Below are 25,093 nucleotides of genomic sequence, written 5' to 3' on the forward strand. Positions count from 1 at the left end.
TGCGAAATCACGGCCGAGACGTGTGCAGGGACGAGGTGTTAGTGGAAGAGGTTTTAATAAATGATTTGCTTGTGGGTAGATTCTATGAGTGATGGTTAAGAGGGATGGAGTTGAGTTGACTGATAATGTGGAGGGGAGGGGAGGGGCGTGGGAGGTGGGATATACGATAGCTATCAAAGCCTAGTATGTTTGCAGCTACTTATATTTGAGTGCAAAGATAAAAAGATGTTTCGCTTGTAGTCTCTGCAGCAGAAGTGATAAATAAAGAAATATAAGATAAAGAAGATAAATTTATATAAGGAGAAGATAATTCGAACACGTAAAATGGCGAAAAGTTAAAAGATACAGAGGGGTTGGGGTTGTAGCTTCCCAGTCTCCTGTTTGCACCCTTTTTTTAAAAACGGCTTGAAAGAAAAATGGTGACAATGGGTGCAAAAGATGGGTGGTTGCAAAAATGGTAGAAAAATCGGCGAGAGGCAGTATTATTGAATATAGTGCTACTATCCATGTAGATATCCTGATTACTTCTCTATTCTTGTCTACTCAATAGAAAGTGGAGATAGAATATTATCCCATATACGAATTACATAATGGAACACTGAAGTGATTATACTCTTATATTATGCACTATTCATGGAAACGACTTATTATTAACTACGTAACATAGCAATTTCCTCCTTAACTACTTCAAAAGATCATCCAAAAATGCAAGATCTTCCTTCGGAGGAACTATTACCCGTTTTGAACTGGTTGCCCTCCTTTCTTCCTTTTCATAAATGCCATCTCCCTTCGATCCTGCCAATATATCATCAAGGAAATCTGAATTCGTAGTCTTCTCCACTTCTTCCACTTTTCTTTCTGGTTTCGAATCTCCATACAAAAGATAGTCAATATCGGCATCCAAATCGGCATCAGAGATATGCTGCTTAGGACGGAAGGCACTATTAACCAACCTTGTGTTCAAGGACGATATTTGCTGTGAATCGCTTGCGTTGATGTTGTTGATTTCCAATACCTTTCCTTTTGGCTTGCTGGAACGCTTACTATCGTCAAATTTCAGTCGTATAGCATTGTAGAACTTTGCTTGTTCGGCTTTGGCGCTTCTTTCTTTTTCAATCTGCTTCTCTTCCTCCGACATGAATCTCACGTTCGATACTTCCTCCTTTTTTGCCTTTGATAAAGACTGCTCTCCTATTACAAAGCCATCTAATTCACTAACAGGGATGTCCTTGATGTTTCTTTGGCCTCTTTTTGCATAGAAGAGATCATTGTAATCATCTTCCTTCTTCGTAATATCACCATAACTCGAGAGACCGTAATCTTCGAGAAAGTTATCAGACATCTTGTTCTTCGGTAACTTACGATTTTTTGGTTTGCTGATATCCAAGTTGGCCATGAATTCCTCAAGGTTGAATTTCTCTTTAACAGGAGGCGCCATTTCCTTCTCTTCATTCTCCTTTGATCCAAGATAAATGCCGTCTGGCTGTTCGTACTCGGCATCTTCTTCTTCTGTGCCTTCTACATCAACCTCGCCATTCTCGATATCCCTGAGAATCTGCTGCTTTATCTTGATTTTCTGATCTCTGGTCAAATCAGTTTCGCCGATCTGGGGATAAAAATGGTTGATTAGAGCATCATCGGTGTCGGAATCCCATTCTTCATCGGAGTCATCCAATTGAATTGCTTGTGAAGCAGAACTGCTCTTCTTCGATGACCATTTTGCTTTTGGTGCCAGGTCCTCGGCGTCTTCCTTCGGTCTATTGGAAAGGCCATGCTTTTTCATGAACTTGTACTTGGCCTTCTTGTCCCATTTCGAATTTTTTAATACCATATGGAATAAGATTTATGAATGGATATGTATATATGCAAGGGGAACGGATATCAGTTTAATTCCGTGTTATACATATAATATATGCATGTGTCACGTATGTGTGTGTATATGTATGTGTGTATGTATGTATAAAGCTTAAATTGTTATCTATTTGATATATTTAAAATATAAAAACGCAATATTTACAGCCAAATCTTCACTAATTTTTATCACGGTAATAGGAATTCTTATCCACTATTTTAGGACATTCCTCTCGCGACAATTCGATCACTTTCTCTATCTCACTAAATGTCTCGCTAATTATAAATATTAACTATGTTACAGAACGAAGTTCCAACTTCTCTCGGTGGAGATATGTTACTTATGCATACATTGCTCGTTCTGTGACACGTCTGAGATGTCTCGGTATAGTTCGCTATGTTGTCTCCGTAACACGTCTCGGAAACACGTCTAGCTATACGTTCTAGGTGTACATCATGCTTAAGTTCTCAGTATACGTCTCGGTACGTCTCGGGGTATGCGCTCACCGTCGCTCCTCGGTACATATTTCTCCCTCTCTCCCCTCCTCTCTCTCTCTCTTCTGATGTATAATCTCCTCACATGAGCATCTCATCAATACCCTTCTATGCCTCCTTCTAGATATAATGTCTCGTACACCGTATACCAGGTTCCTTCCGCTATATCCTTCAATAGGTACCATTCTTACAATATCATTATCAATTTGTACCCACTTGCACCCCCCTCCAACTCATCCACCTCAACTACTCTACCTCAACTCAAGTCTCTACCCCAACTCTCTTATCCAAAACTACCATTCTACTCTGTTCACCCACCCCACCATTTCCTTCCTCACCATCCGCTTCCCATCCACCTCCCTTCCCTTCCCTCACTAATTCTCTCCCCGACGTCGCACCCTTTCCTCGCTAATCCTCGCGACAGAAAAATTCATCGACGACATCTCCAGCGAGAGACAAAAATTCAATTACCGACGAGATCAACGGTTAAATTATCACTTTCTATTCTTTGGCCACTAGACCTTTAGACCATTGGAAGTTTGGAAGTTGTGTAATTTGAGCTGGGAAAAGACTCTCATATATATATATATATATATATATTTGTAGCTATTTATCTATATACTTCTATAATTGTAACACATCATGTCTAGTAGCGACGAAAACTCGGTGTCTAAACTGAGTGCTGGCTCGGATACTCTGTCCAAGACTATTGAACAATTGATGAAACTCTTGTCTTTGGGCGAAGAATTGACCGAATCCCAGCAAAAGCAGATGAAGGATTACAAGTTCTGGAAAACACAGCCAGTGCCTAGTTTGGACGAGAAGATTGACTCGGAAGGACCTATCGATGCCACTAAAACCCCTGATGACGTCCCCGATCAGCCTTTCCCTTTGCTTAAGGACTTCCAATGGAGCACTATCGACATAGAAGCCGACGACCAATTGGAAGAAGTGTACCAATTGCTTTATGAACACTACGTCGAAGACGAAGATGCAACCTTCAGATTCAAATACTCACACGAGTTCTTCAAATGGTCACTTAAACCACCAGGATGGAGAAAGGAATGGCATGCTGGTGTCAGGATCAAGGAAACCGGCAAATTGGTAGCTTTCATCTCTGCTGTGCCCATAACCTTGAAGCTCAACAAGTCTGGGAAGCTTATTCCAAGTGTGGAAATCAACTTTCTTTGTATTCACAAGAAACTCAGAAGTAAACGTTTGGCCCCAGTTTTGATCAAGGAGATCACTAGAAGGGTCAACAAGCAGAACATTTGGCAAGCCTTGTACACTGCTGGTGTTGTTTTACCATCGCCAGTCTCTACCTGTAGATATACTCATCGTCCTATCAACTGGTCGAAGCTTCACGATGTGGGATTCTCCCATTTGCCAGCTAACCAAACAAAAGCTGGAATGGTGGCGTTCTACTCGTTACCTAACGCTACTAAGACTAAGGGATTACGTCCAATGACAGAAAAGGACTTGGACCAAGTGTTTGAATTGAATAAGGAGTTCCACAACCGTTTTGAGTTGGTGCAAGATTTCAAGAAGGAAGAATTATCCCACTGGCTTTTGGGTGGAAAGTCCACAGACCTGGACTCCAACGTTATCAAGACCTTTGTGGTTGAGAATGATGAGGGAAAGATTACGGACTTTTTCTCCTACTATTTATTACCATTCACTGTGTTGAACAACCCTAACCATGACGAATTGGGCATAGCTTACTTGTATTACTACGCTACTGACCATAAAGAAGATGGATACAAGCAAAGATTGGGCTCTTTGGTTAATGACGCTTTGATTACTGCCAAGAAGTTTAACGTAGATGTTTTCAACTGTTTGACATCACAGGACAATCCATACTTCATCAAGGACCTTAAATTCGGCAGTGGAGACGGTTATTTGAACTACTACTTGTTCAACTATAAGACATGGCCGCTCCACGGAGGAATTGACCCACAAACAAAGGAAGTCGTGGATGACAAGTCCAGTGGAGTTGGTGTGGTGTTACTTTAAGTGGAGAAGTATTTAGGTATCGTCTTAGGGCAAAACTGCTCGGAAGGACGTAATGAATAATATATAGTAATATATAGTAATTGTAATTATTGTAATAATTGTAATAATGAGTATCAAGGATATGGAAATGAGAGCAGATATAATTTGAGGAAGAAGTATGGTGGAGTTTGGTGGAGTATGGTAGTTCATGGAGACTTGGGCCGGTGAATACAGCTGTGTTGTTGGCACTTCATGACTTCTAATCTCATATTCGGTCTATTTTTGCAATAATGGGTACCCATTGAAAGGAGTGTTTTCGCAGCTACTTTGATTTTGCCTTTTGCACCCATTGGTGGAGAGTCACATTGTGAAAATAAAGCTGTTTAGAACGACAATGGAGTCGTTAAAATAGAAGTGTGAAGGAGAGTAGTTATAGATGTATCCTAGTACATACGTACATATGCTGCAAATATATATATCTATACCATATACCGTCTACCATATTGCATTTTCGCAGCCATATTAAGAAGCATAATAGCAAAGTAACAGAATGAAAGAAAGAAATAGAACACCAACTCCACATATATAATGGAATACGCATTGAATTCAAATTAGAAGTAGAATCCTCCGTTATCCAAATTCACATCCACTTCTCATCCACGACAATTTCCGCTAGTCGCTTCCATACCTTGGTGTAATTGTACTATCAATAGCACTCCCTATATACCCATATATATCTAATGTGATTTCTCCACATCAATAGTATCTCCATATGCCCACATATAACACTCCTCATACATAATCCTTCTCATATATAACACTCCTCATATATATACTTCCCATCCATCTATAACACATCTATAACTCACACCCCATATATAATATAACACTATCCAATATAATATAAAGCTATCTATATAAAGTACTCCCCATACATAACACTATCCATATAATATATAATGCTACCCATATTTATTCTCATATAAACACTATCTATATATAACACTAACCATATAATATAGTGCTTCCCATACATAACACTACCCATACATAGCACTCCCGATACATAACACTACCCATACATAACATCCCCACATAATACTCCATCACTCCCATGTCGCATTTCCATGTCATAAACTCCATCACTTCCTCTCACATCGTCCCATTTGCGACACATCGAAACCATCGAAACCATAAAATCAAATAAAACAATTCTCCTGCACATGAATTTTTCACTTTGAAAAGAATTTATTTGTGCAGCCTCATCTCAGTGATAGAAATGGTGATATTTACAACGAAACCACACAAGTTCCAGATAACCTAGTAGCCAGGCAAGATGATCTCTTCTAGTTGTTGGGTCCCAAGAGGATTTGCCTCGGAATTCCCCGAAAAATACGAGTTGGACGATGAGGAAATGGAGAGAATTACCGCGATGGCTAAGTTGGAACTAGGCGATGCCAGAGAAGACTTACAAGAAGCCGAGGCAGAAGATGGTGAAGAAAACGAGGAAAACGGAGAGAATTCCAAGAAATTGGGTGACCAGATTGACTTGGATGACGACTTGAAGGAATACGACTTGGAAAACTACGATAATGAAGTAGACTCCGACGGTGAGGAAGTCAGCATGTTCCCAGGTTTATCCAATGACGCCAAGTTCCACAAGGGAGAAAACGATGATGGCAACGATCCATACTTGACTTTACCCACAGAAGTGGATATCCAGGAGGAAAAGCAAGAATCCCAAATCTACCCAACCGATAACTTGGTTTTGGCCACTAGAACCGAAGATGAAGTGTCGTATTTGGATGTATATGTCTATGACGACGGAGCTGGAGCTCCAAATGGAGCTGATGAGGAAGAGGAAGACAAATTCGATGCTGACGTAGCCAAGGGATTGATCAGAGAGTCTAACTTGTACGTTCACCATGACATAATGTTGCCAGCTTTTCCATTATGTGTCGAATGGATCAACTACAAGCCAGGACAAACAGTCACTGAAGACAATGACAGTAACATCGGTAACTTTGCTGCCATTGGTACCTTTGACCCCCAAATTGAAATATGGAACTTGGACTACATAGATAAGGCGTTCCCAGATTTGATATTGGGTGAGCCTGAACAGCAGTCGTTTGCTGGTTTGAAGAAGAAGAATAAAAAGAAGAAGAAGAAGTCTGCTCATGTTACTACCCATCATACTGATGCAGTTTTGTCATTATCGCATAATAGAACCCATAGATCTGTGTTAGCATCCACTTCCGCCGATCACACCGTCAAGTTGTGGGATTTGAACAACGGAACCGCCGTCAGATCCTTGAACACAATTCATGCCAACAAGACCGTAGCCTCGTCTCAATGGCACTCACAAGAAGCTTCCATTTTATTAACTGGTGGTTACGATGGAACTGTTGGTGTCACTGATGTCAGAATCTCTGATGGTTCCAACATGACAAAGAACTACAAAGTAAGTGCTGGAGAAGAAGTTGAAAATGTCCGTTGGGGTCACAACTCTGTTCCTGAGATCTTCTATGCTGGTACCGACAACGGTAATGTCTATTGTTTTGATGTCAGACAAATCGAGAAGCCATTATGGACTCTTCATGCTCATGATGCTGGTATTTCTTCCTTGGATGTCAACGCACACCTTCCAGGTATGTTAATCACAAGTGCTATGGGAGAAAAGGCCGTTAAGCTCTGGAGATGTCCATCTGACAATAAGAGTGGACCATCGATGGTTTTGTCTCGTGATTTTGGTGTTGGTAATGTCTTGACTTCTTCCTTTGCTGGAGATATTGAAGTTGCCGGTAACTTGACTGTTGGTGGTGTCAGCGGAGCATTGAAGATGTGGGATTCTTTCTCCAACAACTCGGTTCGTAGTTACTTCCGTGCTGAATTGAAAGACCTTCAAGTCAGAGCCAGAGCCGAGGCCAAGCAAGCTGGACGTGCTTCTAGAATTGCCAGAAAGTACCAGGCTGATAACGAAGAGACCATCATGTCTGTTGAAGCTGGTGGATTGGACGACGAGTCCGATTCAGATGATGGAGATGACCAAAACGAGATGGAGGAGGATGACGAGTAAGAACAATAGAACATTAGAGAACACAACATGGCTTCGAGCTGGAAAAACATTGTATATTATCAATAGTAGTATTACTTCTAATCGTATATAGAGAATTGCATTTATAATACTGATTGAAAGGACGATTGTAGGAAGTTCTAGTGGTTGTTAGAGATCTGGAGAAGTGAAAGGAACCAATTGGTTGGGTGGTGGTGTAACGGTTGTAGGAAGAAGTCGACATATATCGTCCTAATGATATAAAAGTGAATAGTTGGATCGCTTGGAAAGTGAACAGCTCATATTGAGAGGTAAGGGGAACGATAGTATTGAAATTAGAGATGTCATTGAAGAACTAGAACATTGAACAGTGAAGAACTTAAAGACTGAATGCCATTGAGTATTGAATAGCATTGAACGGCGAATGCGCTTAAAGACTGAAAGCCATTGAGCATTGAATGCCATTAGACATTGAAAATCCTTAAAGACTGATACCACTGACATGGAGGTAATTGGATATTGAATACCATTAAAATGAGAGTTACCATTGAAAAATTAATAGCACTGAACAGTGATTAACCAAGAATCAATCACATTGAAAATTTAATAGCTTTGTTCATTGAATAACCTTAAGACTGAATACCATTGGACATTGAAATCATTGGACATTGAATACCACTGATAATTCAATATATGAACAGACAATAGCATTGAACATTTCTTATAAGCCTTGGTAACTAATCAAAGGGCAATCGCTGTAACAATAGGGCTTGTTTAACCAAAGAACACCATTTCAATATCCATTCTCTTACTTCTTATCTCATCATCTGACTCCTTTACAATTACCCAACTCATAGCTTACATCCAACCTCATCGAACCTCTCTACGTCATTTCATAAGCTGCTTTCAAACTCCTTCACCAAGAAGTCAACCTCAGCACCACTGGAAATGTTATCATTGACAATTCCATCAACACTAACAGTAGGACTGACATGGACTCCGACTCCTCTCAAGTACTTGGTAAAGTACTTAACGTCGGTAGTAGCTCCGTTTCCAGCATTGGTAGCATTATCTTTACCCTTTGTTGGTTTGATCTGTAATTGAGATAAAACCTCTTCTTTGGTGAAAGGAACGTTGGTCTCCTTCTCTACAACGTCGAAGATCTGTTCATAGATCTGGTTACGTGTCAAGGTGACGTTACTGGAGTCGTAGAACTCCTCTTGGTTCTTGAAGATCGCTTCTGAGATGGTCCAGAACGTGTCGTTGGTGTCTTTATACTGAGAGCCTTCTCTTAAGATCTTAGCGACAACCAAGGAGAACTCATGGAGAAGAACCGAGTTCGGATGCCAAGGCTGGATGATGTTGACGAACACGAACTGGAACTGGCCAGGATGCTTCTCGTGCAACTTGGGGATCACCGAGTCCTTCAATTTGAAGAATAACTTACCGCTGAAGGGACAATTGTAGTCCAAGTACAAGTTGATGATGTGGGGAGCGACGGGGGACTTGGACGAGGCCAAAGCTTTGGCCGAGTAGTAGTAATGAGTCAAGGAGTACTTGGGAGAGATCATGATGGAGGAGGAAGGAGAAGAGGGAGTAGTCACGAAGATGGAAGAGTCACGAAGATGGTAGAATCACGAAGATTAAAGGTGAATAAAACGTGAATGAAACGTGGGGTAGGCTTACTAGCAAGCAAATAGAGTATCAATTAGAACCAATTATATATGAATATAATCGAGGTGACCAATGTAAAGTAGTTGAAGAGTGCAATTGAATTGGAAACTATCAAGAAATAAAAAGAATAAAAGAATAAAAGAACAAAAGAAAGAGTAGAAATAAAAGAAAGAAAGGAAGAAAAAGTTCAAAAGAGCACAAGAAAGACAATCAAAACTACAACAGAGAATAAGACTAATAAAACTTTACTACCAACAGGATCAACAAAAAAGATTCAACAGAGCAAACGATGACAAATTAAAGGAACCAAAGAAAAGATGGAAAAACTACCCAAAGAAGGTAATTGTTCCGGTTATCCATTTATGAGTGTGGTCCATGTCCATTTACCAGTGTGGTTTACTTGATAAGGTTATAAGCCACTCAGCAAAGGAGGTGTCATAGTGTAATGGAGTTGTAGTATGAGTGGTATGAATGTAATGAGTGTTATGAGCAGAATATATGCTTCAATAAATAGGAATAAGACACATGTGCCAAGATTAGGGGAGATTTTTACATCGAATATGAATATGAATATGAATAAGAAAACTAATAATGAAGGTATATATACATGTGCTACGGTTTAATGGGTATTACTACAGTTAATGGCATAATTACATTATATGTATGCTTATTGTTGCTACGACTCGATCATATGCTACAAAGAAAAAGTAAGAGAGATATAACGTAGTAATTATAATTGCTAACACATAAACTGAGACTCGGTTATCAAAAACACGAATTATTCCAACCATGAATCAGCAGAATGTTGGTTAATGCTTATCGTCGAACCAGCCCTTATATGTTCATGAAAGAAATACCAAACCAAACATTAAATGGCAATGGTATAAATAAAATAAGTGTTAAGGATACTGTATTTGATTGACATATACCACCATAACAATCTGCCCATTACTTCATATCCTTGTTGAAAGATTAGCTTGGTATAAAGATAAATACATCAAACGATACCCAATGTACTCAATCTCTAGAATACCTCTATATTAACTCACGTTATCAATTGACATTGATATTGACAATGAGCACCCCTCTACGGACATATTTCTTTTCTTGAACAGCTCTTCCCACTTGACACCTCCTGGCACCTTGTTTCTTGACCCTTCTATTCCTCCATTCACATGCGGAATTGTGGTTGCAGCAATAAATGACGGTCATACCGTCACAGAAGTCGTGATTCGTAATTCCGTTGTGTGTGGCTGCAAAAAGAAGTCTGCTGATAATGTGCAGCAGGTTTGGAATTTATAGTCTTAAATGGCTGCAATTGAATATGTTTGGGTATGGATAGTGAAGCACTGAGATGGATATCGTTAGAAATATAGATTTATAGATAATATAGATATTATAGATATTATATATGTATATTATATATGTGTATGTATATATCTATATCTATGTAAATACGTTTTTTCATATACATTAAAACACCATCGTAATAGGTATTATTATGAATAAATATTTATGTATGACACGGTGTTATGTATATATATATTTATATATATGTAAATACATTTTTTCATATACGTTAAACACAGTCTCCCAATAGTCTTATTATGAATAGATATACATTTACAAGCACGCTATTTGTTGCTTAATAGAGTCACCTATCTATTCAAAAAACTGGAATGAGGACATTGCTTGGGATGCTATTAATAGTCAATTGGATACCATAAGACAACAACCAAGATCTACTGCAGTGAAAATTGTTTCCTTGATGACTGATTATTTTCAATTAAAGTATATATATATATAATACATTGTCCTGTTAAAGACCCCCGATATACTCATAAATATTGGAATAGGTACCGTAATACTAGCTATGCTCTGTTTTCCCTGCGTATACTAGTCTTCATTAATAACTTCAACTTGTGATTGGGAATTGATGATGTTTTCCATTTTCATTCTATTTTTAACCTCGATCATCTTTTCCTTTTCCTTCAACTTCTCCCTATTCTTCTTGCGTTGCTTTCCCAACTTCCGGCTTTTGTTCTTGTTCTTTTGTCTTCCTGTGACTTGATCGATTATATCTCCCTGCACCAGCTTATCGTCTGGCCTTGGAGGAGAAGTCCTTTCCGTATCATCGTCCCGAACTGAAGAATAACCACTCTGCTTTTCTACTTTAATATGCTTGGGGGTAAACTCGTCACTATTGGAATCAGGCTCGTCATCCGAGTCATACCCTTGGTCGGCTTTAACCACCAAGTTCAAATCCTGAGGCGATTCCGGGACAGTCGAATCAGAGTCGAGGAAGAGTTGTTCTTTTCTTGGTATAATCTGACCACTCTGAATAGTGTCACTTACAGGATCGTATACGTTGTCGTATTCATGCTCCTGCCTAGGTTCCAGTGGACCAGTTTCCTTCTGATTCATTTCGGGATAGTCATTTCCATCCTTCCCTTCGTCATTATCATGCATGCCTCTCATTATGCTATTCTCTACTATATTCTTTACCATTTCCTCAACTTTGTCGGCTTCTCTTTCATCATTTTCCTTTCCGCTGTCTTTCTTGTTTTCGGCGACATGGCATGGTTCATGTTGTGTCCCTTCTGGCAAGTCGTCATCGTCGGAAGAGTGTTGAATCCATCTGGCTGTGTTCTTAGACACAACGACTTCCCCTTTCCTCCTTTGTGGATTATCTTGAATTAGAAATTGCTCTTGGTCCGAATCGGGGTCTACAAAATGGAAGACACGAGACAGTTTGGCACTGCCAGGGACGATATGGGCTCGTCTTTTAGCAACTCTTCCTTTGCGGCTTCGACTTTCGACCCACACAGGAACCGTATGAATTGTGTCTATCGCAGGCTTATCATATAAGGACTTTCCATGAACGCTTTCATGCACAGGAAGTGCCTTCGTGTCTTCTTGATCTCCCTCATTAGTTGTGTTTAATATGTTGTTGAGGTCATCTGGTCTCCCTACAGGCACAAGATCTCGATTTGAAGGAATCGCCTCGTCGGGAAGTAACAACTTATAATCATCTCCATTTCTGGAGCGGATTGGTAAGTCTTTCGACAATTCAATAAAAGAATTTTGATAGCTATACTCCCTTACAGGAGATGGTGTTGACCATCTAATATCTGTCACTTCCTCGGTATTATGAGCCAATTGAGATTCTGGAGTGCCAATGTTTTCTTTGTTGCTGTTTGGCTCTGCTTCTCTATCTAGGGCATTTCCATTGTAGTGTAATGGCGTCGTGGACAGTCTATCTATTCTAGATGCTTTGTTTGTAGGCGTAGTAACTAATGCAGTTCCGAATGTACGTTTTCGGGATGTTGGACTTTGTGTCGTCAAATGGTTATTGCTATACCTAGCTTTTAATCTTTCCAGTAATGGCATATTTTCTTGTACTACCTCTTGCAAGTCTTCTTGTGAAACTTGTGAATCTTCTACATCCATGACATTCTGCAGAAACAGAACTTCCTTCTTAACTCTTGACTGTAATCTCTCCAGAAGTGGAATTCTGGTTTGTGAATTCTGTTGGTGCAGCTTTTCTTTCTTTATCTTTGATTGAATAGGGGTTGTTAACTCCATTTTTGGAGTCTCCGTTTTCAATGGTGTTGATCTCATTATTAGTCTTTCCAGGAGAGAGAGATCTTGATATTTTCTTCTTTTCAATCTTTCCAGGAGGGGTAATGGTGAAGACTGGCCATTATAAGGAAGTGAGGTGTTCGCCTTATCAAGAACAGAATGTGGTCGCTTTTTGGGTTGTTCTGAGTATGAACGAGATGCAATCAGAGGATAATTTGTTTTTGACAATAAACCATGATTTCTTGGAGTTATGCTGTTGTCTTCTTCATTTTTCATGGATCGCCTTATGATTTTCTCGGAGAGTGTGAGTTGCTTTCCTTCGTCAGGATATATACCGATGGGTTTAACAGGAGTTCTTTGTGAATTTACATTTTTCTTTCGACTCCTCGGACCTGATGATAGCACTAGTATAGTGGGCATTGAATAGCTCGTAGAATATGTATCTGAGTCCGAATCCGAGTCCGACCCATTATTATTACTATTATTACTATAACTGCCATTAGCATTCTTGTTGTAATGAACTCGCACGAATGACCTCGATGTGTTTATCTTCTTGTCGTTACTATTTGACAGGATTTTAGTGGATTTTCTTGATCCTGATGGTTGGTCTTGGTTCTGTGATAAGTTGGTGAGTGGTTTTGCCAAGGATATGCTTTTTACTGTATGTTTTTGTTGGTCTGAGCCGCCATCTCGTGAGATTGAAATCTCATCGGATTGTAAATTGACCTTCTTCTGCTTGGATCTCTGCTCCAGAAGGAAGCCTAAAAGACTGAGAACTCTTTCGAACACCGACCGGGAGCCGTTATGGTCGCTTTCCATGGTGTGAGGGTGAGTTTGTGGCGATTCTGGCGGTGCTAATTGTAGTACAAACCGCCACCAAACCGTACTTCTTCTTCGTCTTTCCAGCCGTCGTTGTCTTTCTTCAAACACACACACACAAAAAAGCGTCAATTAACAAAACTGCAAAAACACACCACGGGATTTGGTGCAATGACGACACTTTTGGCAGTGTAAGAGAAAGAACAATCGATATTGTGAGTTCCAAAGAGAGATTCTGCCTATCTGTGGTTCCAATGGATCTCTCACAATCTCGTTTAATTCTGGTTCACTATCGTCAACTCCATCCACTGAAAAAAGTGACATCAACAATTCAATCATTGTCTCTTATCACACAAATGATTTGTTTTACTTTTTCTGGAGAACGACGCACTTTTTTTTCTTGGACGGAAAAAAGATTCTGTGTGTGCAGGTGGTGTTGTAGTGGATTATAATTGGTGTATAGATGTGTGTATAGAGTGTGTGAGGAGTATGGTGGAGTAGTGGAGTAGTGGAGTAGTGGAGGGTGTATTGTAGTATATAGTGGAATATAGTGGAGTAAAGGTGTATTGTAGTATATAGTGGAGTATGGAAGGTGTATTGTGGTATATAGTATATGTAGTGGTATATAGTATATGTGTAATATATAGTATATGTAGTGGAATATATAGTATATGTAGTGGAATATATAGTGGAATATAGTGGAGTATATAGTGGAGTGGAATATGTAGTGGAAGGTATATTGAAGTATATAGTGGAATATACAGTGTATTGTAGTATGTAAAGTATTGCAGTATATAGTGAATATAAATGTAGTGAAATAATGTACTGTAATGTATAGTGTACTGTAATGTATAGTGTACTGTAATGTATAGTGTACTGTAATGTATAGTGTACTGTAATGTATAGTGTACTGTAATATGTACTGTAATATAGTGTACTGTAATGTTGGAATATAAATGAGGCATGTAGTGTAATATAGATTTAGTGTAATATATAGTAAGGTAATATAAGTAATATGCAATAAAAGTAAATGTGGTCATATATAGTGTCATATATAATATAAATGTAGAAATATATAGCGAATATAATACAATGTAATAAGTGTAAATGCTAGTGCAAATTTGTGAAATGTAAATGTAATGTAATATAGTATAATATAATGGAAAATGTGTCATATATAGTGAATATAAATGTATGTAGTGATTATATATTTAGTGAATAGATAAATTTAGTGTAAACTAGTTTATTTACACTATATCTATATTAATGAATATATTATATATGAAATAGCATTTGTACTAGTCGATTTTTTACATATAATTTGATATAGATACATCTATATATCTAATATTATTACCCTAAGGACTTTTCGACTGAAATTCGGAATATATACAATATTATTATTTTATGCAAAGAAGGATATTAGTTGCATAATTGAATATATGCCTATTTAAAATTACATAGTCGTAATATATATAATTATAGACTCCATTTTTGTACCCAATATGGAATTTTATTTAAATGTACCATTGTATATGTATAATGCATTGCTACCGTTCACATGAAATAGACCTATACCATGTCTAGTAGTTGCTACTTGAAATTCAATAAACCCCAAACATATGAATATTCAGCTTCCGATTTTTAGAAATATCAGTCCTTTCATTTTGTATATATAAAGGCCCCCATATAAGAATCAATATTCTTGTTATATTTCAACCTCGGAGTTTGAAAAAGGTCTCCCATATCCTTCCTATAGCATATCAATAATCACTACACTAATACCTATTGGTACTTTATTGGTCGTTTTATATCCAAAACTAGGTGATTATACAACTAATAGTAACAATACACAGGGTGATAGACTGGATACTTCGAACACATCTGCTAAGACAGATACAAAAATTCGAAAACATAGTACCAAGCTGCCAATCAGTTTCATTCTGCGCTCCTTTCTCTCACCCAATTCATTAATGTGAACAGTGTATTCCACATTATTCAGCCAATGCCTTTTGCGTATCTCAAAAAGCATAGCTCAAGGGGCTTCCGTGGGAATATTTATATTTGTGTCTTTGAAATTATCCACTAGAATAGCTTTGTTCAATATAATACACGCACACAAGAAGCAGTAGATAGATGGCTTATGATATAAATACATTACACTCTATCGAAATACCACCCTCTATCTTTTCCCTTGAATCCCATTCATCTTATATACAATGCTCCGTTAACTTACACAAGAATCACAAGCTTGCACTTGTCAAACAATATGCCATGGAACTTGTCATCATCGTCAACTTCAAACTCCTTCAATTTATAGCGTTGGATTTCGCTGAAATCTTTAAAGTCTTCGTTGGCAATATCGTTCTCGCTCAAGAAGTCGTCATAATCATTCTTTAAGAACAACCGCACGTCCAGAGGTGATTCGGCCTGTTTCTGACTTGATGGGTCGTCCAAATCCAAACGCTTGAAGAGCTTCGTTTTCAAGTCTTGCAAGCGCAAATTCGTAGGTAATAATAAAACAAAGATATCTTCTTCATAGTAAAATTTTACCTTGACCTTCGCTTGCTTCGTGTCTGAACTATTATTAGATAATTGCATTGGCAATCCTGAAGCATTATTTATCAAGTTACCGTTGGATGACGACCTGGATCGGCTTGGTCCAGTAGAATCGGCAGAAGTTGGTGTGCTTGAAGTACGTGTTTGACTTGAATTGGATTGGTTATTATGGAAATTGGAGTACTGGGATAATCTGTCTTGCTGATAATTCGATTGCTGGCTAATAGGCTTTGATGTCCTTTTAGCGGTGCCACCATCGGCATTATATTCTTTATCGAAACCATTGTCAAGCACTTCAAATAATCTCAATACCTCTTCTGAACGAGAAATGTGATTTGGCAAAGCTATCAAATTTCTTAAATAATAATCTAATTTCTCACGTCTCAATTTTGAAATGCTGTCGTTGACGTTAATTAATGGACCCGGTATCGATGGAATTATACGCTTCGAGTTTTCAATTTTTCCGGCTTCAAACGGGAACAATTCCAAAAGCTTAACCTGGAGGTCGTAGAAGTCTTGGTAGTATCTGTACAAATGCCTTAACTTGCCATTGGAGAGACGGGCAATGATGAGATATTGGTAACGTCCATGATCAAGCTGATAGGAGTCAACACTGACTTCTATGATGTTTGTATTGGACGAACTAAGGCTTGATCTATTACTCTCCAGATTTCCTTCAAAAAACTGGGTATTGGATGAGATTGGCGGAGTATTGCTATTAGATATGGATCCTAGAGGAATAGTGGAAGCCTGGTACTTGGCTGTTTGATCTTTCCATTGTTCGACAGTTGGGATCTTGAAACTGTCGATTGTTTTGATGAGGGCTTCGTTATCTGAGGGGTCGAAATCGAATTTTGTGCTTGCTGGATTCAAGAGGTCAATGATTTTGACGTATGATATTGGCACCAAACCAGGTCCACCTAGTCTATTGATAGGCTTGGCTATGAACCACTCGTAGTCGTGGTGAGCACATATGATCAAGTTTTCGCCGGCTTCTATATCCAACTCATCTTCTCTTTCTGCTTGGAACTCATACAAGGTCACGGCATAGAGCGATTGACTTGAATGAAGCGGGTTGTCAGGATGTGACATTGTGCTGGTATGTGCCGAAGGCGGCGAATCTGATGTTAGCGGTCTATTTCTGTTGAATACCTCAAAGTAACTGATTGGTACCATTCCCTTGGCGTGGGTCATTGGATTTGTGGCCTCATACCAGCCATTGGAGTTATCGTTGTTATCGTTGTCGCTATCATCTGTCAACACATGGAAGAAGTCTCCTTTCTTGAATTTCAATTCTCCCGGTCCTTGCGGGTCGTAATCATACAATGCTTTGATTACTTTCTTGGGGGACTGAAGTACCTTCTCTATATCGATCCCCTGAGCGTTTGATAACGACGATACCCGCGAAATCAGGTGCTTTGGCGACGACGATGTTGACGACTGTCTCTTGCTTCTTCGAAACGACTTGATCATGGTTTTTTTGTGGGTTCTTGGGTGGATTCTCTGTGGTGTGCTATGGCTGTGCTCTTGTGATCTGGGCTAAACTTATAGGACTTCGGCGGCTGCCAGATTCTGGGACAACGGCGGGGATTGAACGGACGTTGCGGCGTTACAACTCTCTGGTGGTCTCGCGGTACACTCTACACTGGTTTCTTGCTCCGATCCACAATGATTACCTGTGCTTCTTCTGCTATCTTGTCTCCACATCACTGTCATCAACTTTCCGAAAACTGTTGTAAAAACCGTCCCTCACAAAACTGTTTTGTGAGAGGTCGTGTGTGGGTGGCCAAAAACCGTCTCTCACTGTAGAAACTGGATTGTGCAGCGATGGCAGAAAGAATCAGGCATCCCTTGTAAGGGGGATGATCCGGTGCGAAAGGGGGAATTGGATCTGGCATTTCTGAGGGAGAGAGATGTATGTTGCAAGCGTGCATTCGAGCGGTTATGTAGTGGCAGGAACAAGCGAATTTGCCATTTTTGTTGTGGTGGGAGGGGGGAGTTACCTGGTGACTGGGCCAGCGCAGGTGAAATTTTGCATTTCGCAGGGGACGACTGCGAATTCGTGGTGGAGAGACGGTGGACGGTAGGGAAAGAGCGAGGGGTGGTGATAGCCCGCGAGATAGCGGAAACACCTCCAAATTACAATTGAAAAGCGGATTCGTCCTCGCTGTGTCGTCCTCTACTGCACCGTCAGCCCACATATCGCATATCGTTGATGTGGCAGCGTCAAAATGGACAGATGGTTATTTTTGTCCCAGATGCTGTAACCGTACATAGTGGGCGGTGTCGCGTATTTAAGGTACATGGCTTTATCCTGATTAGGCAATATTATGGAGCCATTTGAAGGTGGTAGCCACGATTGGTGCCTGGGAGCACAGTTGGTGACGGAGGGGTAAGTACAGTTCAGGGGAAAGCGGGCTTGAGCTGTGATAACGATAGAGAGGTCCACGGTGAGGTAAGAATTGGGGGCATAGCACGGAGAATTGAAGGACGTGTCGTGGGTGCTAATGGAACTGGCTCCGAAGAGATGATATATATATGCCACGATACACCTACATTCTGGGGTTAAACTGGCTGCGGTGGGTTCTCTCTTCTCTTTTAACAGCAAAATGTCGCTTGTTTGATGGATTGACCGGTTTGAGGGATAAACAGTTTAATCCGTGCCCCAATAGCCTCATCACTGAAGACCTCTGGATTTGAATTTCCATTTTCGTTGTCGTCTACCAAGAAACCTATCAGTACATTCTCGAATGTCGCTTTCGTGTCACATACTCTATAGTCGTATACTGTCTCTACATACTCTATCAAAATTTTTCACCACCACGCATATTTTCATTTTGCACCTAAAAGTGGTTCCAGAACGATGCTTATGGAACCCAACACTGTATGTATTACAATTGTGGTGTAGGAGCCAGTTAAGGTTTTCATACATAAAAACGGCATTTCATTGGAAATTCCTAGGAAATCCGGTTTACTCAGGTCTATCGTAGTAGAATCGACTATCCGACAGAACTGGTTCTTTCAGCTCGGGAGGAACAGTGATGTACGCTTCGTCTTCCTGTAGTATATTAGTGCTGGTTGGAGCCGGCTCCATATTGAAGTTCAAGAAATTCAGAATGGACTGACTGAATCTCGCCTGACTCTCCAGTTCTTGCATGTTAATGGGTTCGAGCTTGGGATTGTCTGGCTCCAAGCCAATCTCTTCAAGAAATCGAGGTGAGTCTTCGTTTGAAGTTCTGGAGTAATTTGACTCCAAGGATCTTTCTTCATCTATTTCGCTGTCCCTGTAATCATCATAATCTCTTGGCTCAAGGAACTCGTCCGTATTGTCGACTTCGATATTGTCCTGAGTGGCAAGTTTAGATGGCTTCTTTCTCTTTTTCTTCTTTGGAGGCCTTGCCATCGCTTCTGCTTGTTCAAACTGGAAGAAATGTTAGTACTTGATCATTGTTAACTCCACAAAAGTATACATACTTGTCTGTATTTCGCTAAGTATATTTTCAAAGTTTCTGCATAGTTTTCGAACCCGAGAATAAACATTGACCAAAGTATATCTTCACCATTTAGGGTCTTTCTTTTCTCCAATTTGCATTTATCTGCTGCTTGACTTGTTATAAATGAAATAAACTCGGAAACACACTCTTGCACGCATTCTTTGGATTCCTTAGAGAGCTTTGCGTGTTGTGGAAGGGCTTTCTTCATCACTCGGCCCACTAGAATTCCGTTAGTTACTCCTATATTCAATTAAATCGGCCCTGCTATTCGGAACTTCAAATTCTCAACATACCATTGGCAATAGGTAAATATCGGTCTTGCTCTTTAATTTCATAGTCACAGTTGTGCCAGTCCGTGTCAACTGGTGGTTTGTCCGTACTCATTCCCTTGTTCGGACTACCTCTCAGTGATGAGTATAGCTTGTATGGCCGCTCCAATTGTGGTATAAAGCTCACAAAAAGTCCGGATTTTCCTCACTTCCGTTCTAAGGGCAAATAACGTCTATTTCCCAACTTTCTTCCCCTTCCAACCAAAGAACCATAAATATCGAAATATCTCGATGTTATATGCTTAGGTGCAAATTCCCGGATAATTGCGATCTCGGAGACGCTACCAAAATTAGAAGTGTGGAAAATTTCACACCCAAAATCCGATCTGATAAAATTTCAGTGTGGAGGAAAGCTAAGATACATTACCATGGGATGGTCCTGTAGCTGTAAAAATTGCAGCCATTTATTATATGCTGTAACGTCGGGGGTTGTGGGCTGGTGCATTTTATTTGACGGTTTATTTGTTGTTGGTGTATGTTTTGGGATTGTAATGCTTTTGTACCTGCTAATTATATATATTTAATGCATTTTTCTCTATGCAAGACAACGGGATGTATATCCCCAAGACAGTCGGTAATTTTGCTTGGTTTTTCTAGTTGGAATGCTTGTCATTCATCTTGATCAATAATGGGCCTATTTTTGGTTGGGTGCAACTATACCAATACAAATCAATTAATTGAATATTTATGTATAGAGATATATTGGTATAGTTATATAAGCAGGGTTCATATGTACATCAATTTTTTTCGGGATTCAAACCAACTTCTAGTTTTTCTATGCAACGTTTAATATAATTGTAATATATTTCACAATCTCTGATCTCGTCCTTCCAATATTCAAAGAGGATCAACGAATGCTCGAATCCCGCGATGATATCACTTTTGTTGAGGACCAAATTGAACATTTCCAGCACTTCGTTCATAGAAGAGATTTCGGGAACCTGAGCAATAAAAGCCTTCATACCCTCATCATTGCTTGCCATTTGCAACATCTCATGCATCTTATTCAATAATAAAAATTGAAATACATTCCCAATGAATAAATTACGCAAGTAGTACCACAGACCGGGGTGTCTATGAGCTCCTAGTTTAGGAATGTTTAACTTTGGCAAAGAAATCAAGTTTTGGATGAAAATTCTTAAAATACGAGACCTTGCTAAAGGAATGCTCTTTAATTTGAAATTGTTCTCTTCGTCGGTATCATCTTCTGGTAAACCAGTGGTGCTTTCCTTATTGGTATACTCAATGATATTCGTGAAATCTTCATCTGGATACTGTCTCTGGTAGAATAGTGGGGCATTAATCAAATTAAAATAGTCCATTTCCATATCTATTTCAGAAGGATTAGTATCTCCTGAAAAGGTGTTAGAAGTGGAACCAGCAGATGACTCTGGCGACTCCATTGAGTTCAAATCATTTAAGGAAACAGAAGTTATGTTCACTTGTGAACTCATAACAGACATCGCTGCTTCCATTATTTCTGTAATAGGAATACGGTTTTCTAAAATTAAATAGATGATAGGGCGGAATAATAGTAATTTTGAGGTGATGATTCTGGTCTTGATGAACATAATTGTCTCTGACTGGGCACGAATAAGAAGATCGTCGTCAATGAGGAAATCGTCTAAGTTGTCAAATATGTCATTGTCATTACTGAGGTTCAGTTGCTTCTTCTCGTACTTTTTTTTCATTCTTCTGTGTATTTGCTCGACATTTATCTCCTGTAACACAAAGTTTCTTATTTGAGGGCTCAATGAGTTGATTATTCCGTTATATTGGTTAAGATATTTGATGAACATAATCCAAACGCCCTCATTCGAGAAACTCTCCTGATCCCAAAGCTTGTTGATTGTACTATCATATGAGTAAATTTCATCGAACATCTTATTGTCAACTTTTCTTACTGCGATCTCCGTGAGGAAGTAATACCACGAATGCTCATCATCGTATTTGTGAGCTAGCTTAATACAAGCTTCACTATGCGAATGTTTCACCTCTTCTGTCATAGGATCTGGGATTTTTGGAAATGAAGTTGGAGGACTAATCTGTGTAATCCCAGATAAAGGAACATAAGGAGACAATTCTACTCTCAACTCGCACTCCAACTTCAAGCAAGACCAGAATAAACGGTCCACGGTCTCTTTCTTAGAAGCACTGAGAGAATACTCCTCACCCATGGTGATATAATACATCATGTTCTGAGATGCTGTTGAAATACTTCTATAAGCCAATAGTGGAGTCATAGTATACAAATAGTATTGACTGAGGAGTAAGTAGTACTCAACGTTCCTTAACGAACTCTGAACAATAGTGTATGGGTACACTGTAGACAAAAATTCGGCATACTTGACGATGTTATTTGCAATCTCGAGTCTACTCTTAGGCAAGTTCTCCAATCCTCCGCCTTCTAAAAACGCAGGATCTGAAAGGCACCCTATTTCTAAACTGTTTCTCTCATCTATAGAGCTGTCAAATCTTGATAGGTTGTCTAATTGTACTGGAGTGGAGATGATTCCCAATGCGCAAATGATGATGATCACTGGAATCGATTTGCATAGGGTTCTGAATGCTTTGCGTCGATATGGAGTGATCTCTACATGCTGAGCTGTGAGTGCTTGCACTACCTCAGCAGGTAAGTAGTCTGGATCAGTATTTTCCAGATCGAAAATCTCCAACAATCTCGTAAATGGGAACTCTTTGAAATGAGATATCAAACATCTGTGAATCTCAAACGATTCAAATAGCTCAAGTGTATCCAAAACTGGAATCTTAGAATGGCAGTTCACGAAGAACGAATTAACTATTGTAGAAAAGTTCCTGCTCATCAAAGTCTCTAGCCATTTTGTTCTCTGCAACCGTTCCTCCAACGGCTTTGTCTCTGGTGCTCCGATCGAGGATCTGTTGTACTCCTTCACGAGAGTGTTTGTCACTGCTTCTGTATCTGCGGGAGTATCGCCAAAGCATTTGGTAAAGTAATTCCATTTCAAGATAGACGTTATAGACATGTCCCAGAAGCAGTTATCGAAGTGGAAATCAACAGATCCCTTTACTGTAGAATGCCTTCGTCTCTTGCTGCTTTCTTCCGGGCTACTGGACTCAATTCCGTTGAGGCTCTTGATGTCTCTCAAGTCCTTCAAGATCACGTCTAATTTGGTGAGGATATTAAGTGAAGCTGGATCATAACTAGAGTAGTCTTTCTGCTGGTCATCCGTGCGATAGTGACAATTGGTATTACCATTCTTCATACACGAACCACACCGAGGCCTGACGTTATCACACTTGATCTTCTTCAACCGGCAAGTATCACAAGCCGTTAATGCTCTCTTTCTAGGGTAAGTGGCCGAAACCCGGGAAGATGGTCCTGTTGGTGGCACTGGTCTCTTACGAGATTGGGCATTGAGATGATCTACATTTACATGCTGTTGGGGGTTACTATACATGGGTTGTCCTGGCGGTACCATGTTCTGTAACGGTATCTGCTGAGGAGGAGGTGGAGGAGGCTGTTGGAGCTGCTGGGATGGCGGAACTTGCAGCTGAAGTCCTTGTAAGTGGCCATTAGCTCCTCCTGGTGGCAGTGGTCTTGGTTGTTGGAAGTACGGGGTTGACCCGGACGCTGGTGGTTGAGTGTAGAAGCCTGATGCTTGCTGAGGGGGAGGAGGAGGCGGCTGTTGTAACTGTGGAGGACCCGAAGGACCTAATGGTTGGTAGAAGTTGGGGTTCATGTTGTAGTATGGGTTAGGGGGCATGTACTGGGGATGATGAGGCTGTTGTGACTGTTGCTGCTGCTGCTGCTGCTGTTGATGTAATCGCTGCTGCTGCTGCTGCTGCTGCTGTTGCTGGTCTGCTCCTGAGCCCGGTTGAGGGATGTGCTGCTGGGATAACTTGGGCTGTAGCTTAGAGCCGTCTCCCAATTCGTTTTTGACAGATCCGTCCATTGTAGTTGATCGGACGCTGGTGAACTGGGGCGATAGGACGACCGTGACTGTGTATACGTGATGGTGTACCGCGATGGAGGAATGGTGGTAGTTGGTGGTAGATCCCTCGAGGTTAACGTGGTTGGTACGGTACAGTAGAAATGAAGGTCAACAACGCCGGAGCAGTTCTAACAACGAGATGGATACACCAAATGAAGACTAAAAAATACGACGAAGTACGGTAGCTAGCACAATACAATGAATCAGTAGAACGAACACGAATTTTCACCGGGAACTGAAATGACAGGGACCACCACGAAAGAAGAAGTACGGCGAAAGAAGAAACGAACTAATATAATTCTATCAATGGAGATAATAAAATAACACGAATTAGAACTGTGAATGTAAGTAGTAGCTACTAACCAAGAAGAAAGTTGGGGGAAGAAGAGGAAGAAGAGAAATTATAATAATAATATTAATATTAATATTAATATTATAATATTAAGAATAAGAATATTAAGAATAAGAATATAAAGAATAATATTAATAATAATAATATGAATATGGGTGTGAATAAGAACAAGAATAAGAATAACAGCATGAATAGCACCAGCACTAAAACATTAATAATAATAATAATAGTACGGTAAATCAATAATAGCAAGAATTTAGCCCTCTGGTTACTCCCAGACACAATACGAACAAGAAAGAATACGAATAATATTAACAGGCACGATATTCCATCAGTCACCGAAACCAAAAAAAATCCCTGGGGAAATAGTCGGTTCTATTTGAGTTTGTAACTGTAATTACAATTGACAAATGCAGAAGGCCAATAACTCCGCAAAGACGTACGTATAACGGACGAAAATTCGTTGGTATAGGGGGTGAATGTACACTGCCACCAGACGCTTGTAATGACGGTTTTCTGTGTCAGTTTGTATTGTGGAGACGAGATCGAGATCGATAAATTCCATAAGGCACAACCAATTTTATTTACTGGTGCAAGTTACGACTGGCGGCGACAGGCGACCACCAACCGATTTAGCCGCTAACGACGTAAGGCTACAGTGGGTCAAAAAAGAAACTCGGATCCACCACCCCCAATCAAGGTCGCCAAATTGCCAATTACAAGCCAGAATCGAGAACCCTATCGAAGGACTAAATCCAGGAACCACAGGACAAACTCTGGGCGCCCGGTGGTGTTTGGTGAAGAGTTTTCATGAGGGGGAGGGGGCTCGGATTTCACACATTGCAAACAAAGAACTGGAAAGACAACAACGCCTGTGGCAGTTTCTCGGGCCACCTGGATAGGGGAATCTTCTTTGTCTA

At 39.9% G+C, this 25,093-nt stretch overlaps 7 protein-coding genes across 7 annotated transcripts; 2 read left to right on the forward strand and 5 right to left on the reverse strand. All coding sequences in view use genetic code 12, as the record gives it.

Annotated features, from left to right (window-relative positions):
• Positions 1-559: 559 nt before the first annotated feature.
• On the reverse strand, positions 560-1,995 carry RJT20DRAFT_141881 (uncharacterized protein). Its single transcript, XM_064918640.1, has one exon. It carries the CDS (start codon positions 1,829-1,831, stop codon positions 683-685), a length of 1,149 nt encoding a protein of 382 aa, XP_064772915.1. The 5' UTR covers positions 1,832-1,995; the 3' UTR covers positions 560-682.
• An 866-nt stretch (positions 1,996-2,861) lies between these two features.
• NMT1 (glycylpeptide N-tetradecanoyltransferase) lies at positions 2,862-4,500 on the forward strand. The gene has a single exon (XM_064917500.1). The coding sequence runs from the start codon at positions 2,989-2,991 to the stop codon at positions 4,357-4,359; it is 1,371 nt and encodes a 456-aa protein (XP_064772916.1). The 5' UTR covers positions 2,862-2,988; the 3' UTR covers positions 4,360-4,500.
• Positions 4,501-5,636: 1,136 nt separating this feature from the next.
• PWP1 (rRNA-processing protein) lies at positions 5,637-7,516 on the forward strand. Its single transcript, XM_064917501.1, has one exon. It carries the CDS (start codon positions 5,675-5,677, stop codon positions 7,412-7,414), a length of 1,740 nt encoding a protein of 579 aa, XP_064772917.1. The 5' UTR covers positions 5,637-5,674; the 3' UTR covers positions 7,415-7,516.
• A 572-nt stretch (positions 7,517-8,088) lies between these two features.
• On the reverse strand, positions 8,089-9,250 carry RJT20DRAFT_52514 (uncharacterized protein). Its single transcript, XM_064920508.1, has one exon. The coding sequence runs from the start codon at positions 8,959-8,961 to the stop codon at positions 8,284-8,286; it is 678 nt and encodes a 225-aa protein (XP_064772918.1). The 5' UTR covers positions 8,962-9,250; the 3' UTR covers positions 8,089-8,283.
• Positions 9,251-10,648: 1,398 nt separating this feature from the next.
• Positions 10,649-13,765, reverse strand: RJT20DRAFT_129452 (uncharacterized protein). The gene has a single exon (XM_064917502.1). The coding sequence runs from the start codon at positions 13,463-13,465 to the stop codon at positions 10,961-10,963; it is 2,505 nt and encodes an 834-aa protein (XP_064772919.1). The 5' UTR covers positions 13,466-13,765; the 3' UTR covers positions 10,649-10,960.
• Positions 13,766-15,697: 1,932 nt separating this feature from the next.
• BEM1 (phosphatidylinositol-3-phosphate-binding protein) lies at positions 15,698-17,497 on the reverse strand (the record flags this gene model as incomplete). Its single annotated transcript, XM_064921694.1, has 1 exon — positions 15,698-17,497. The coding sequence occupies one exon, from the start codon at positions 17,495-17,497 to the stop codon at positions 15,698-15,700; it is 1,800 nt and encodes a 599-aa protein (XP_064772920.1).
• Positions 17,498-18,995: 1,498 nt separating this feature from the next.
• Positions 18,996-23,782, reverse strand: ZCF27 (Zcf27p; the record flags this gene model as incomplete). Its single annotated transcript, XM_064921156.1, has 3 exons — positions 18,996-19,445; positions 19,499-19,737; positions 20,608-23,782. The coding sequence occupies 3 exons, from the start codon at positions 23,780-23,782 to the stop codon at positions 18,996-18,998; spliced, it is 3,864 nt and encodes a 1,287-aa protein (XP_064772921.1).
• Between the last annotated feature and the right edge of the window lie 1,311 nt (positions 23,783-25,093).

Source organism: Scheffersomyces xylosifermentans, assembly GCF_036884685.1.
Source record: "Scheffersomyces xylosifermentans strain CBS 12540 chromosome Unknown RJT20scaffold_6, whole genome shotgun sequence".
NCBI classification, from domain to species: Eukaryota; Fungi; Ascomycota; class Pichiomycetes; order Serinales; family Debaryomycetaceae; genus Scheffersomyces; species Scheffersomyces xylosifermentans.